This window comes from Pistacia vera, unplaced genomic scaffold (genome assembly GCF_008641045.1).
Source record: "Pistacia vera cultivar Batoury unplaced genomic scaffold, PisVer_v2 Contig890, whole genome shotgun sequence".
NCBI lineage: Eukaryota > Viridiplantae > Streptophyta > Magnoliopsida > Sapindales > Anacardiaceae > Pistacia > Pistacia vera.
Genome location: NW_022196768.1, coordinates 548,632 through 565,812, shown reverse-complemented (window position 1 = coordinate 565,812; position 17,181 = coordinate 548,632). Strand labels below are relative to the sequence as shown.

Below are 17,181 nucleotides of genomic sequence, written 5' to 3'. Positions count from 1 at the left end.
CAGAAAATACAAGGGATGATACTAACAGTTAATTAAAAAGAATAAAAAGAAAGAAGATTTTGATTATATATGTCTAAAATAAAACAATGCATAAAACCTTTCAATTAGCCACGCACCTGCTTCCCCTCCTGTGAATTATAGGTGAGTCACAATAATTGATCTTTTGCCACGTTATCAAAGTGGCTAATTACAAACTCTACAACATAAGCCAAATGGAACAAATACACTGCCATTTCCAGGTGTATCAATTATAATTTACAGACATTATTCAGGAAGCTCCAGATACATACCCACATATATAATGGATGAAAGAGAGAACAATTTATATTCAAAATTCTTCACACAATGCTATTTACAAAACTGAATGCATAACATCATTTGAGTGAGTCTTGGTAACAATGATTTTGCTGTCTCACCATGTTATGTGTGCAACCCTCAGTATTTAGAACAGCCTATTTTATCTGTGATGCAAAAAATCAAAGTGTCAAAGCTATAAACTAATATCACCAAATGCTAAGTCACAATCTTTCAAATGACAGCAAAAATATAAAAATGATTAGACTAGGTATCCTCCCATAATTTTGTCAACTAATTTCCAGTAGCTGATCAAAGCAAATGTAGCAGATGAAGATGACAGAAGAAACATTTACCTTTTCGAACCTTCAAGAATCTCAAGTAAGATATAATAAAGATGAGAGAAAAACTTAGTAAAAACAACATTTATTTCTACCTGATTAGTAGTTCCTTGGCAATACTTCTAGCATGCTTCAAAAGCTGGAAGCTTCTTGTAGGGTTGTCATCAAGTGTTGCAAACTTCAAGTTTAGAAAGAACTCCTGGAAAGCACTACTTAATTCTTCTTCTGGACCCTCTAACCTTTTTGCGCAGCAATTATCAGGTAATACCAACATGTTTTCTTGTGCTCCTTGTTCTTGACCACTTGGAATTTCTAGTAACTGCCTTTTTCCTTTTATGTTTCCCACTCTACTGCTTACTTCTGCTTCCAGTTTTGCAGCCATGACATTGGCTCGAGTAATACAGGATGAAGGTAGCTGCAACAAGATAATGAGCGCACAACTGACTTAAAGATGAGTCAACTCAATAAAAAGCGAGCAATTTAACTTCTTAATCTAGAAACTCTACAGTGAACAATCTCAGACGTTCAAGTAGCTTCAAAATTGGCCAAGCCTCGTGTTAACTATAGACACCAGATGCCATGAATTGCAGAGCTCAATTGCAGAGCCTCGTGTTACTTCTAGACCAAACCTTCAGCTTTCCTTATGGATTTTGCATCATGGAATTTTAGGTAGGAATCCAGTTTACAGCAAGATTGTTATTTCAGGAGTACATAATATAATCACTTAACTGAACAAAGGGGCAAGAAGAGTCTTTGAATTACCTGTGCAAGCTGAGCAACCTTAAATCCGAAACTCCTCTCAGAGACACCTGGCACAAGCTTGTATAGGTAGGTGACATCTTCTTGATTAGATTTACCGTTCGTTGTCTCCATAACATTATGTGAGGTCAAATATGAAACATGGTATGCCCCCACAGAGCCAGGAAACTCATTTTTGATATCAGCAATTTTTGGGTAGTGGGTAACAAAGAGAACTATGCACTTTTGCTCTAGTAGATGATGCAACGTAGCATAAGCAATAGCTACACCATCATGTGTACTTGTGCCTCTCCCAAGTTCATCAATAATAACCAGAGACTGTGACGTGCAATTGTGGAGTATATGAGAAGCCTCACTCAGTTCTTCTAGAAAGGTGCTTCTCCCTTGTTGGATACTGTCAGAAGCACCCATCCGAGTGTGGATGCCATTAAGCACATGCAATTCTGCTGATGATGCTGGTACAAAGGAACCAACCTAGAGGGATCAGAAGCATCAATAAAGCAATGGCTATAAGGTATTGACTTTATCAAACAGAAGGAATAACAGAACAATTTTGAAATCTATGAGCCCTATATGACAATCTTCTCACAGAAGAAGAAAGTTGGAACAAATTCATCCATTTTAGAGCTCAATGCATAGTCATGCAATCAACACCAGTAGGAGAAGACAAATGAAACACGTTCATCCATTTACACCACAATGCAAACTCGTGCATTTATTCTGCAAAGAATGATGTACCAACGAAGAACTAGCATATGGATAACCTGATTATATCGGCAAAACCAGTAAGATCACATCTTTGCCATAAATTATTTCCTAAAAGATGCATTCTTGTGGTACAACATGATGATAAAGACAACCCGAGAACCAGCTATGATAAAGACAACCTTACACGATTTTTGAAAAGAAACTATACATTTTTTGGTATGTTGCATAACAGGGAAAGGGGCCGAATATATCAAATATAACAAAAATATCAGCTCTTGGCTCTTGCTCTACCTGAGCCATAATAGCAATGAGAGCAACTTGACGAATATAGCAACTCTTTCCGCCCATGTTGGGTCCAGTAACTATCTGGCAATGCTCTCTGTCAGCATGCAAGTTTGTGTCATTCGGGACAAAATTGTCTTGAAGAATAGTATCCAAAACCTGGTCAAATTGGATAACCAATGAAAAAACACATAATTATAAGATATATAAACAACTATCTAAAAGCCCTGCCAACCAACTTCCTTCAGCTTACCTCCACAACAAAAGTGTACGCACCCATAAAAGTGAACAATTAACTACCAACCCTCTCCCCGTCATCACACCTAGCCTCTTTTCCCTCCCAAAAAGGGACTAAAATAAACTTATGCGTATGGAGAGCAGAATTCAATTTGTTGGCACCAGCTCAGACACAAGGAGGGAGAGAGAGCAAGAGTGAATTAGCTATATCTAGCCTTATATGTAATCAAGCGGACCCACATCTACTATTATCCAAGAATTGAGATGAAACCCATTGCTATGACCTGAGTCATCTCATTATATATTTGTCCAAATGATCATGAAGTTGTAATTTTCTTAAGACCAAAATTTTTATGCAATGAGCAACCCTCCAAAAGATTATGTAAGATTCTTTAATAATTATCAACCAACCAAGCAAACCATTAAGTACCAAAAATGGAACTTGTCCTACTGAGACAACCAAAAACTAAGTACAGGAGAAAACTATATTTGATGTGAGTCTATCATATATTTCTTGCAAAACCGAATCTTATTCACTTCTAAATTCATCATTAACATTATCTATAATGTCTCATTCACTAGATGTGAATTCTTTCAATTGTATCAGAGCAAAGAATTTAAGTAAAGTTTTCTTTTATTTCGTATTCAGCTCTGTAAGCACAAAAATCTTACACTTTTTATATTGACTCTGTTAACCATGGTTTACTTAACCATAGTTCTATTAACTACATCTAACTAAACTAACAACTTGCTTTTACAAATTACAAAACTATCCAACTATTCAAGTAACAAAACTGCACAAAACTTATACAACCTTAATAATCCAAGATCTTTCATACCTTCAATTATGATCAAAATCTTCACAATCTCATTCCCTTTTGTGCATCAAATAATAGCATAACAAAAATCACATTTCTATGCTCAATTGATTCTTATACAAAATCTGGGGCCCACAGGTGAGACCCTCAGTGGACCTCACTCATAAGAGTGGAATATGGATAGGGAACTTCCTTCAGGCAAGTTGGGTCAATTTTTGAGGATTGATATAGAAACTTGATCAGTTCAAATACCTTATATAAATTTATTGACATACAGATTTATTATTATTATTATTATTCTTATTATTTTTTTTTTTTTTTGGCTCATTCCATGAAAATTTTGTAAGCAACAAGTGTAATTAGATTTGATAAGCTTGAGATACATACTGGGTGACGACCAGAGCAGACATGTATTTGAACAGGTTCATTGTCATCCACAAACACTGGACGAACATAATTCTGCAACAGATTTTTAGAGAGGATTACATGAACTCAAAGCAGTAGCAAAATGAATCATAAAGCTTAATGTCCTAAAAAAATATACCTTATTTCTCGAAAGAATGGCAAGTGAATGCAAACAGTCCAAAGTGGCTAGAGCTTGCACAGCAGCTTGGAAATCTGAATAGTATTCAGCAAATCCTCTAAGAAAGCTATCCCAAGCAGCTCGGCAGACAACAGCAAGTTCCTCATTGGCCAATGCTAATTTGTCTAAAGCAGTCAATACTTCAGGCGGGTGATAGCGGATTTTTTTATTTGTACTATTTATCTTAACCCAATTCAAAGGTACCTTGAGATCAATAGGTAACTGCAGTCAAGCAACATGGTTCAGCTGTGATGATCAAGTTATCAAAGCTCAAGAAATATTAAAAACTTGCAACATGTTATTGAGGCAAATTCTGTCATAGACAACCAGCACACAAGCAGAGGTAGAGAAGGGGATAAAAGACAAACAATTTTTAAAAAATAAAATAAAATAAAGTTTAAAAAAAAAAAAGAGAAAGATGAGAAAAGAAAACAATAATATCACCACCAGAAACAATAATTATAAGTAGAGGCAAAAAGTGGAAGACAAATATTTGTTTTGGTTAACCAAACAAACCCAGAAGACCCAAGACAAAATCTGAACTCTCGATACTAAGAAGAGAGTAACATCTGTAGCAACCATTAAACCAAAGTCCCATTCTTTTATAGCCAGTGCTAGATTATAATTGGCCTAAAATCTTAAGTTTATTGATAAAGGTCTGACAATAGTATGAAAGCTCTAACCACTAACATCTGGAAAACTTAGATTTATTAAATGTAAGGTAATCAACTTACCTACCTCTATCAAATGTGTTGTTCCAGACACACTCATGAATTCCAAATTGCGCATACCAAGCTGCTTGCGATACAAGCTAATTAAAGAATCTAATTCCTCCTTTGCCAATTGAACAGCTTTCCGGGCTCTAGCAACCTGTGCACCAGAAATTTATCAACTGATTTTAGGAGGGGGGTGGGGACTATAAGATGCAGGCAACACAAACAACCAAAAAGGTGAAATGCAGAAGATATATATCCCACAAAGTACAAACCTCTGCAAACTGGCCATTAGAGATGATAAGTAAGTTTGGTAGATCCCCTTGATCAGCCGCTTCTTTATTTAAACTAGACAACAGCTTTGCAGCTTTGCCAACCACAGTGGCCGAAGAAGCAATTAAAATCATTTTTTTCAACAGAACAGAGTGCACAGTCTTTGATAGAGCTTTCTCATTATATTCTTCACCAATGTGAAGTCGCTGAAGTTGTTTTCCAGCATATAAAATGGCTTGGATAACTGCAATGAACTACAAGGACCAATCATTTAAAATCTGTCAGCAAAAGTTGCAGAGGAGAGGGCGCAAATGGCTCTGACTAACAAAAACTGGTTTCTGATTAAACATGTTTCAGTTACCACATTCAAGTTAGCAAATTGAAATAATATGACATCCACTGATTTGACCATGTAATTCATCAAAGTGGCAAAAAATCCAAAAATTCGTCATTATTCCTATTTTTTAAATTAGTGAATGAAGGCTTTATCAAATAATATCACAAAAAAGGGGGATGGGGATGGGGGCAGGGGCAGGGGGAACGAATACAATCACCAACACAGAATTTATTTCAGCACAAAAGTTTAACATATGTTTGAGCTAGAACCCACCACCGAATAACCAAAACACATACGCAAACAAAAACACATGATAGGTTTGGCATTGACCAATCAGAAAAATCATAAAGCAAACACTCCAAATTAATCAAAGAGCAATGCTACAGTTACCAAAGAATACGCATCGAATTCATACACCGAATGACGTGACGTCATCCTGTTTTCTTAAAAAAAGAAATTCATAATTAATCGACAGTCAGGATGGTGACATGTCGTTCGGTGCATGCATTTGGTGCGCATTCTTCGGTAACTGTATTATTTTCCTTAATCAAAAGATCGAACACACTATGTGAGATAGAACATACAGTGCTCCTAAATTTCAGACAAACTCAAAGGATGGATGAGAGTGGAGCAGAGGGTTAAGATCACAAAATGAACAAGCATTAAGAACAAACACCAGAAAAGTAATGCAATGCTTCAATACAGACTCCAACTATCAGCCATCCAAGGAAATAACTGTACATACCTCGGATGGAGTAGCAGTGCGATGGAAGATTCTGGTTATTCCACGTTGGATATCAGGTGATTTTCCTAAATATGTCAAAACTGAAGAAAGAATATAATAGAATTCAGGTTCTACAATTGTTACATCAGAATTTTCATCAAGCCCACCAACAATTTCTGAAGTTTTATAAGATCCCATGGATTCTGCAATCTCAGAGACAACGTCAAGACGAGCAGATATCAAATTTCTATCACATAAAGGGTGAGTTACCTGTATCATGCAATGAAACTAATGAATCATATATGGGAAATATGAATACAAAAAACATCAAACTAGGTTTATCTCATACCCAACGTCTAAGAAGCCTTGAACCATATATAGTAAGAGTATGATTCATAATATGCAGCAAGGAGCCAGACTCGGACCCATTTGAGTTATTCCTTAACACCTGAAAGCAATAAATATGTCTATTAAAGTAAATAAATATATAATTTTTTAGAAAGAAGTCAAAAGCTTAACTAAATGAACGCCAAAAATAAGTTAATCGATTTTATAGAAATATAGTAAATTCCTAGAAATGACTTCAAGCAATGTCAACGCCAGGCACTAGCACAAAATCAAAGGTGTGGGAAGCTGGTGATATTAGCATATCTCTGTTAACTTCATTTTTAGAAATTTTAACTTCAGTAGCCCAAACTTACTATTGAATCATTTTCAAGTCACTCCCAGCATGCTTTAAACGCCCACTACCAGAAACTAAATTAATCACACCACCAAACAAATTCAGTTGGTTTTAGCAGGAAGTGACCAAGAAACTTCAATTGAAATTATTTAGCTAAACATGTGAAAAAAGTAAATTACCTCCAGTTGTTGGAGTGCATTCGCCGAGAGAGTCATTTCTGTGTTGCTTGATAAAGACCGAAATGAAGCTCCAAGGCACAAAATTCTCTCAAATCCAAATTGTTTGAGGTGATGAATTGTCAATGCTAATGCTTGGACAGCCAAATCTGGCATGTTCATAATGCCCTTTTAACAGCACAATTACATTAGAGAAACCAAGAGGATAAATGAATACACACAATGAAAGGAAAAAAAAAAAGCTAACATCGCACCTCAATTGTGGAGCTATGATTTCCCTTCTCTCCCACATCGATACTTTCCTTGTCATTATTTGCTAAATTTTCTTCACCCATGTTCTCATATAATGACATCACTTCAGCAAGTGCACCACCACCACTAAAGCAATCACGTGCGGCACGCTCCACACGAACGTTTGACGCCGGTCCAGCATATGTCAATAGCAACTAATATATAAAAAAAAAAAAAAAAAAAAAAAGTGCGATGATTTCAGGTAATTTTGGGGCTGAAAAAAATCAACTACTGAAGTATCAGTTTGTGGCTCAATGAATTCAGAGTGAACATGAAATTATATTTCTTACAGTAACGCTGTCCACAGTCCATAAGCATACAAACATCAAGAAAACCTCTTCTTACTCTTCATAAAAGATCCAATAAACCTTCACATAATTCCTCGAGAACAAGTCCCACATACATATGATATCTTCCACAACTTGCTTAAAAAGGTAAAATAATAATAATGCAACATTATACACCAGTCTCACATATATATAAGTCACTAGTTTGAGACTACCACAATCATCAAAAGCATATGAAAACTACCTTCTCAGTCTGTTTCGAAAGCGGTTGTCCAAGAAGCAGCTCAGCAGGAGACAAGCTGAGCACAACAGCCTCAAGCCCACTCCTCAAAAAACCATCATTAAACTCCCCATAAATTACATCACCAGTGGAAATCTCCACCGCAACAACACCAATTCTTACATCAAAATCATCATCATTTTTGCTTATAATATCATTATCCACAACACAAAACAAATAATTGCTCTCTCCACCACACCCTTCTTCACCTCCCCCAACATCCTCCGCCGCCTCCAACGTAGCCTTAGTGTACAAAGCTGACAACCCCCTCCCAAAAGGACCCAACCGCGAAGGCCCATGGGCCTTAATGGCTGCAGTTTCAGTCTGTTTAACAACTCCAACTTTATAACCCGCGCTGACCAATCTCCTCACGTGGACATTTAATCGAAAAGTTGGTATGCTCGCCGTCATAAAATTGTGATCCTCGTGAGCGTAAATCCCCAACACCTTCGCCGCAATTTCCGCGTCTTCCCCGAAGAACCGGTACTTGTAACCGACTTCGATCATGAGAAGCACGTCGGGGTATTTGTTTTTGAGGTCAACCACTTGTTGCTCTAAAGGAGTGTACTTTTTGCTGGAAGTTTGAGTAATGTTGGAAGGTTCTGGAAGTTTCGGCAGAGGAATGGGATTGTGAGTGTGGGGGGAGAGCTTCGGTTTCTTGGGAGTAGTAGAAGGGAATTGAGTAGAAACGACTTTGCGTTTTGAAGGAGAAAATGAAACGGTTGCGCATATTTTAGGACACGGCGTTGGTTGTGGTGGTGGTGGTGGTGGTGGTGTTGGAGTTGGTGAAGAAGAAGACGATGAAGGTGGAGTTTTAGGTTTGGGAGCAAAGAAGCGGGAAAGTACTTGTTGCTTTTGTTTGCCCATGGATTTCTGATAGTGAATGAGACTTCGAAGCTCTGTTTCGGAGAGCTGCGGGTTCCTCGGTTTCGCGCGCTTTCTTTTATCTGCATGCAGTAGGGTGAGTCTACTCGCGTGCGCGAATATAAGTATCGGGCCCATTGGACCGAATAGGCCGGACGGGCCTCGCCTAGACCATGATTTGGCCCGTCCACCAGAATCATAATAGACGGGCCGGTAAACTTACACCACCATTTACTATTTGACCAGAAAGTTTTTCCATTTTTTGTTTAACCATAGTCAATCTTTATACAATTATAGAAAGATAAACGAGACCATTTTTTATTTTTTTTAACTGGGGTTGGTACTTAGGGAGAGAGGAAGCAACTGATTTTTTTTTTTTTTTTATAATGAATTATCATTATTGGCATTTCTGTCTTTTCATCCATTAATTGCAAATATAATACCCAAAGCTGTCAAAGAAAATTAAAAGAATGTGTCGTCCATGGATATTGTTTGTGATTCTGGGTTCCCTATTAATGACCTGAAGCCGATGGACAATTCAATGTAGCCTAACCAAACCAAAGAAAACTAAAAAAAATCAATTGGTCAATTGTCACCTCTCTTCAAACTATAAAATCTTGTTGCCTTGATTAATTAAGAGGAGACAGAGAAAGATAACCACCTTCTATTCTATTAGACTCTGTATATATGCGTAATTAATCATTCGTTACTTTCTACTAATATAAATTAAATAAAAAAATTATATACTTTAGAATTTACTTAATATTCTATGATTTAATTTTTATTTTTATTTTTTTTTTGGTTTTTAAGGTGGAAAGAAAATTAAAGTATCTAAAAAGAAGGGAATAGGATAATAAAATAGTCAAGTCATGTGATCATTGAGAGGTACTTAAGGGAGTTGATGGTAAGGCAGAAAAAGTTGAGGAGACAAAAGGCTAAACTTAAACCACGTAATACCAAAAGTAGACAACACGCTGTATCCACAACATCCTATACATAAAATTGAGGTACAAAAGCGACCACCACTTCGCTTTTGTTCCCATCCAATTCAATAATAATTTTGCATTCAATGCTCTCCTCCTAAACCTATTTTTTTTTTTTTTTTTCAAATTCCAAAAGTATTTTTTATTTTATTTTTATTGTTATTAAAATACCCTAACCACCCATTTCCAAAAAAAATAAATACATGTATTTATATACACACAAATTCCAGTAATATTAGCTGTAAAACATAGTTTTAAAAATATAAGAAATGGTGTTTTTGATGATAGATTAACGTATTTAGTATAACCTGTATAACCTTAAGGGGTTAGTCTCATGGTTAAAAAAGTTTATTCATTTTCTTGAGTTTTTAGTTCAAACATTGAGACTATCTATAATAATAATATTATAGTTTATCTTGTCTTTTAGGTTTATAAGGTGTTTAATTGACTCGGAAAAACTTGTCCAGACACTTTTAAGAAAAACAAAAAACATATTTAGTATGGATGGAGGAAAATTTATTGTCCAAATGTATCTTGAAATAGACAACTCAAGGCTGGCATTACTGTAAATAAATTCAACATTAAGCATGAAAAATAATATAAAGAATTTTCAGAATAAGATTTTATATATTTATCCATATATATCAACTTCATAGCTTAGCCGAGGTTAGGTTTACGGGAAGCCTTTCGCTTGATGCGAAACCCAATACCAAAAACCTCCCTGGTTACTTCTCCACTTCATATGAATGGGAAATGAAAAACTTTTCCACAAGATTCCACCTTCCACTCGAACAACAAGAGGCCCAAAACCAAGAAAGGAAAGACACAGAAAAAAGAAACACAGAAGAAGATAAACCTGCAGCTGAAACAAAAGAACAAGAAGAAGAAAGAGCGAAAAGCGAATGGGATTTCAATCTTTGTACCATTGTTTCTTCAGACGCCACTGGAGCCGCATCAGATACCCTCGGTGTCATCGAATTCGACCCCTCTGATTCCATCATGGCGACCGGAGGAATTGCAAGAAAGATTAGAGTTTATAATATAAAGTCTTTGTTGCCGGAAGATAATAATTTCCAAGATGTTAATTTGTTAGAACACTCGAGCGCATTTGATTATTGTATTTGTACCCCGGCTAAGCTGAGTAGCCTGCGGTGGAAACCCGGAACCAGCGGGCGGGTCTTGGGATCCGGAGACTATGATGGAGTAGTGATGGAGTATGATCTGGAGAGAAGAGTGCCAATATTTGAACGTGACGAGCATGGTGGGAGACGGGTTTGGAGCGTGGACTATTCGCAATGGGATCCGGTTGTGGGAGCATCCGGATCCGACGATGGCACCATGCAAATGTGGGATCCACGTTGCGATGGTGGGAAGTGTATGGCCAAGGTGCAGCCCAGCGTGTCACGTAGTTCGGTTTGTTGCGTTGAGTTTCATCCGTTTGGTGGAGCATTGGTAGCCGTTGGATGCGCTGACAAGAAGGCTTATGCGTACGACGTCCGGAACATGGTTGACCCTGTACTTGTATTTGACGGGCACAGAAAAACAGTAACATACATTCGGTTCATGGATGAAAGTACTCTGGTATCAGCAGGAACGGATGGATGTTTAAAGCTCTGGAACATAAATGATTCGCGAATAATTAGAAATTATAAAGGACATGTGAACAGCAGAAGTTTCGTTGGTTTATCAGTGTGGAAAAATGGAGGATTACTGTGTTGTGGCTCAGAAACGAATCAAGTGTTTGTGTACGACAAGAGGTGGGGCGAGCCCATTTGGGTGCATGGGTTCAAGCCAGTGGGTGCGGATGGAGCCGAGAGTGGGAGTGAGCGTGGGTTCGTGAGTAGTGTGTGTTGGAGACAAGTGGGGAAAGAGCAGTGCACACTTGTGGCAGGAGGATCAGATGGGGTTCTGCAAGTTTTTATGGGCGAAAGGAAGGCATCCTCATCGTCATCATCGGCTTATTAGAAAAAAAAAAAAAAAAAGGGTACTCGATCTTCCATTTATTTATTTACATACAATATGATTATTTATCAAACCTTGATTAATATACATAGAGAGATAAGAGGAGGATGGTTTGCTAAAAATAGAGATGATGATAAGAGCAAACGATAAGGTTATTTATATATACAGCATTTATGGGATTTTTCAATGCACCAACTGTTGTTTTATCGTTCTATGGAATCAACTTTAGATCTGATCACAGCTTTCTGTTGTCACCTTCTTGCTTTACAGAGAATTTTAGGTCTTTCTTTCTCTTTCTCTCTCTCTTTTTTTTCCCCCCTGCTAGCTCTATCTATAGTACTGTGTTAGCTAATTTTGTTGGTGTTAGTAATTTTGACTGTACTAACTTCCCCATGAACTGTTTCCCAAATTAATTATGTCATGTAATTTTTATGAAATTAAGAATCACAGATGAAATATTGAATCTGAATCTGGGTGTACTGCAAGAATTTATTTCTCGAAACCTCATTTACTACCTTGTTTGTTTATAATTACTCAACAACAGCTCTCTCTCTCTCTCTCTCTCTCTCTCTCTCTCTCTCTCTCTCTATATATATATATATATATATATATATTCTTGTGACCGGTGTATCCAAGCCAGTTTACATACACTTTAACTATTCCTCAGAGTCTTAAAGTTAACGGTTGGATAAACCTCTAGTGATCACCCATATTAACAACCAAGGTGAATCGAACTCTGAGCCTTTTTGGTAACACTCTAAGAGTCCCTATTCAGGCCACCCAAGAGTGGTTTATATATATATATATATTTTGCCATTATTAAGGTATTTTTATATACTTGAAACTACTTCCAGCGCACATCACTTTTTTGATCAAGTAATTATAATTAAAAGTTTTAAGCTAAAGTAGATACATGTTCATTAATAAAGATGATATGAATTTGTTAACAAATTCAGGTATCTTCTTGTATATATACATGCGAAAGTAGTGGAAGATTCTTTGTTATAGCAACTAGAGCATTCTGAAAAAGTATTGAAAGCTCATGCTGCACGCAAGCCATAATGTGATCTGCAATTTAAGAATGAATGAGTTGAGACGTTATAAAACCTTGAGAGACAAGAGACTAAGAGTAGCTATTGGTCCTTTACCCACTGCCACTAGGGGTGTTCAAAAGCGGTTAATTACTTTTCTGAACCGAACCGGTTTAGGAAAATTCTTAAATCGAAACTGAACCGGTTTGGGGGAAAACTGGTTTTCAGTTAACTGTTTAAAAAAAGCGGTTAACCGGTTTTGAACCGGTTTTCCCATTTTTTATTGGATAAATTTTTATTTTTTTTAAATTTCTAAATTAAATTGTAAACATAAACAATACATATCCAAATAAAAATTAAACATTCATACATATTAAAAATTAAAAAAATATATTTTTATGTTTATATATATATATATGTGTGTGTGTGTGTGTGTGTGTGTGTGTGTGTAAACCGGTTCAAAAAAAGGGTTTCGATTAACCGGTTTTGATTTTTTCCTGAATAAGTAACGGAACCAAGAATCTGGTTTTTTTAAATTTTTTGAACTGTAACCGAACCCTTTTTTCGGTTAACCGATTTTTTGGTTTGGTTCGGTTTTTGCATTTTTTTGAACACCCCTAACCGCCAGTAGTGGACCAACTATGTAGTATCTCTCTTAAGCAATTACATATCTTTACTTAGCCATTAATCAACTTATATTATTCTAATTAATTATATTTTTCGTACATGCTCTTAGAAAATTACCTAAGGACCAATAATTAAAAATTACATTATAGTGACACTAAAATAATTAATCATTAATTATCTCTAGGTGGCCAAGCGGTTCGATAGAGACTCTTAAATATATTACTTAAGAGTTATTGAGTTTGAGTCTCTCTTCAATTGCTAATAAAGTAATCACTAGAGCTCTTACCCGACCAGTGGTTCCAGGGTCCCGACGGATGAGGGATTAGTTGATGTATGCGTAAATTGGCCCAAACACCCTTGTTATTATAAAAAAAAATAATAATAATAATCATTCTAATAAAATGGATAACTTAATTTTGATAAATCTGCAATAAAAAAGGTTTAATAATTAGAAATTAATGAAGGTATGTCAACATTAAGGATAAGGGTTTAACTATGATTATTCATTTCTCTCATCATGTACATATTATTTCATGGGAAATATTGTTCTTATGATAAAAAACATTTATATGTTTTGTATTATTAAATTTCACCGAATAATAAATTCGGTTTCTAATAACAATATAAAGCCTGTAGATGCAAAAATCTACCGTTACGGAAAGAGGGACTGATCCTGTGAGGTTGAGACCACTAGCGATCTGATATACCTACACACGTAAGAAAACAAGTGTGAAGCAGACGGAAAACACTGGGGTGGTGTTTGCCATAGGCACTCCGACTCTCAAGTCAGCAAGGCCGAGTGAGGCTAGTTTAGTGAGGGTTAGGGAGAGGAAATGTTACCAGAAGTCTAGTCGGGGACTGTGACTACGGTTGTAATGCGAAGTTCTCAAGAGGGAACTTTAGGGTCTGAAGGTGTAATGTCTTTGTTCTTTGTGAGAGGGCTGCCCTATGTTTAAATAGTGACTGTATGGTCTTCGAATCCTAGTGGGACTGGGAGTCCTTGTAGCGGTGGTCCTCCTAAAGGGTGGAGCCTTTGGCTCCCTGATCTCAACAGGAAAGGGAGTTCAAGCGTGCCTAGGATACGAACCTTGGAGGAATTGGGATAGTAATTGACTTCCTTAGTAGAGTTCAAGTAGTACTGTAGTTCGTAGGCGACCGTGGGCTCCGAGTTGATCGTAAGCCCAGAGAGCATTCCAGGATCAGGAGACCTGGGTCCAGATGGTGAGGAACAAGGAAGGCATACCGAATGAGCCTCATCTACAGAACTCTAATTTGGGCCCTATCGGAATTGAGCCTGAGCTTTCATCTTTGCTGGAGATATCTCCGTCTTTGGGCCTATTTGGACCGAGGATAATTTTTTGCCCTAACAGTTTGCCCCCTACCCTATGAGTTAATGAATGCTTAGCTTAGAGAGTAGATATTGCTTGGAGATGTATTTGGTCGGCCTTCGTGGTCGACCGATTGAACATATAAATGTGTCTCTATTGTCAATGAGACCTTCAGTGCACCAGACCGGGCAGATGGAGGTGAAACGTGGTCATGAGCGGACTCGATGCCCTTGACCGAGTGGGAATGTGAAGCTGACCCACGGGGGTGTCATCAGTCGGTGCATGTAGCTGAGTGAGTGGGTGTATGAGCGAGCTATCTCGTGAAGGCATCTTCGATCGGCGTGTGGGACCGAGTGGTGGGTAAGCGAGCTATCTTATGAAGGTGACTCGCTCGACATGTCAGACCGAGTGGTGGGTGAGCGAGCTATTTTATGAAGGTGCCTCGCTCGACGTGTCAAACCGAGTGGTGGGTGAGCAAGTTATCTCCTAAAGTTATATTCGCTCGGTGTGTCGGACCGAGTGGTAGATGAGCGAGCTAACTCATGAAGGTGTCTTCACTTAGTGCTTCCAGCCGAGTGGATTGCATTAGGCCCAACTTGGTTGTGGCGCCTCAGGTGGATTGGTCAAATTTGAGCGAAAGGATGTATGGGTGCTTATGTTCCAATCGCAACCAGCTCGTCTGTCTGTGATGACCGAGTAGCTTGGTACTCTTCATCTCTGCCGGTGTTAGTCTCGGGGCTAAAAGAAGGATTAACAGTTCCAATTTGGTCGCTCGGTTGGGGGGGACTTCCTAAATGGGTGAAGTATCAAAATGCATTGGCTTTGCTGTGAATAATTGGTATGCTTGAACATGCCAACTCGGTCAAGTAGGTCATGTGATTCAGTGTGGTACTTGCGCGGGATCGCGATTTCCTAGCATGCGAGGATTCATTCCACGTGTGTGGTGGATATTCTTCCTTTGTTTGGGCGGGAATTTGAAAAGGCGATTCGCCTAGGGCAAAGCATGTTTTGCCATGTGGACCGTCGATGTGATCGTTATTAAATGCAGTGTCTGAACGTTTTTGGGTGCGATTCGTTTTTCCAAAGTAGAAAACTGGAGCATTCTTCTTCTTTCACAGGGGAGTATTTTCGCAAGGGAATATTTTCACGAATTTGGGATTTTTCTGGCATCTTTTCACGGTAATCGCTTCTTCTGGGTTCTCTCTTTCTGATTTATTGCCTTTGTTTTGTTTCTAGGGTAGTCTTGTGTTGTTTTTAAGGTGATTTCGGGTATGTAGAGGAGGGAATCTAAAGAGAAGGTTTTTGGGTTTTTCTCGTTTGCGAAGAAACTAGTTTTGTGTTTGCATTTGGGTAAGCTATTATAAGGATTTGAAAAAGTTTTTGGGAGAAGGTTCGAATTTTGGGTTGAACGGAGAAGGTAAAGGATTTTTGTCGGTGATCAAGGATTCTAGATTTACAGTGGCTTTTCTGAGTTTTTTTTCTAGGTTTTTAGAAGACGGAGTCAATTTATATTGTTTTTTGTTTGGCTCATCTCGGTCTACTTAATCGAGTTGAGTGTGGCGTTTAGCTAGGATTTTGAAGTTTGACAGTCTTTTTAGGTCGACCAGTCTTTCAGATTGAGTGGTTGGTGGTTATCGTCTGGGTCGAGTCAAAGGTCGAATAGGAGTTGGGAGAGTTTGGTGTTTGATTAGTCGGTCGGTAGCTTAGGGCGAGTAGGGCACTGGAACAGGTAGATTTTTTAGGAGTGAGTCGATCGGTGGTGTGGGGCGAGTGAGGCATTGGAGCAGGGTTAGAGTTTTGAAGAGTGCATCGATCAGTGGTGCGGGGCGAGTGGGGGTGCGTTGATCAGTGGTGCGGGGCGAGTGGGGCATTGGAGCAGGGTTAAAGTTTTGGAGATAGTAGGTTCTGAATTCAGGGGAGATCGGTCACCTATGGCGAGTGAGTAGACTACTCAATGTCTGGGTCAGGATCCAGTGGTTCGAGTGGGACCGAGGTAGAAGTCGGGGATGGGTATGAGAATGCCCTAACCATGGTGATGATGCCTGAAGGTGTGGGTGTTTCGGTTGGTATACTGATTGGGGTGAATGTGGCTGCCCTTGGACCAAGTGGCGTTACCGTGAGTGATGATGAGTCGAATAGGCAGAGGGGAGTGGGGAAGACTCCGATAGAGTTGGTGATTCTGGGAGTTCACCCTCCACCAATAGTAGCCCCAAGGACGAACTGAGTCAGCCCGACGGTGGGATCTTGAGCCAGGATTACCCGCCCTTATGGAAGGATAATGATGTGTGGCAGATCCAGACGATGTATCACATTCTGGATTCAGTCAAGATCAGAGTGTCGTGGTCGTACTAACTAGGAAGCGAAGGGTTGGGTGAGCGCCTACGAGAAATGGTTCCATGATGGGTTGAGGCTTCCCATCCCCTGCCTCATATGAGAGGTCCTAAATCATTTTATGATTGCTCTATCCTAACTTATGTCAAATGGATGGAGGTTACTGATAGCTCTAGAGGACCTTTGTGTGCAGCTTCAGGTGATGTTTGGGTTGCACGAGTTACTGTATTCGTATTTTCTAAAGGAGAATGACAAGGACAAAGGTTGATA

General features: G+C 38.4%; 2 protein-coding genes across 2 annotated transcripts; one reads left to right on the top strand and one right to left on the bottom strand.

Moving 5' to 3' along the window:
* Positions 1 to 119: 119 nt before the first annotated feature.
* LOC116119498 (DNA mismatch repair protein MSH3) lies at positions 120 to 8,724 on the bottom strand. The gene is made up of 13 exons (XM_031405445.1): positions 7,750 to 8,724; positions 7,182 to 7,373; positions 6,931 to 7,095; positions 6,419 to 6,517; positions 6,091 to 6,339; positions 5,011 to 5,262; positions 4,761 to 4,892; positions 3,984 to 4,244; positions 3,827 to 3,898; positions 2,394 to 2,543; positions 1,398 to 1,868; positions 731 to 1,050; positions 120 to 461 (listed from the first exon to the last, which is right to left on the bottom strand). Exons 1-13 carry the CDS (start codon positions 8,650 to 8,652, stop codon positions 458 to 460), a joined length of 3,270 nt encoding a protein of 1,089 aa, XP_031261305.1. The 5' UTR covers positions 8,653 to 8,724; the 3' UTR covers positions 120 to 457.
* A 1,592-nt stretch (positions 8,725 to 10,316) lies between these two features.
* LOC116119478 (WD repeat-containing protein RUP2-like) lies at positions 10,317 to 11,597 on the top strand. The gene has a single exon (XM_031405423.1). The coding sequence runs from the start codon at positions 10,386 to 10,388 to the stop codon at positions 11,595 to 11,597; it is 1,212 nt and encodes a 403-aa protein (XP_031261283.1). The 5' UTR covers positions 10,317 to 10,385.
* Positions 11,598 to 17,181: the final 5,584 nt, after the last annotated feature.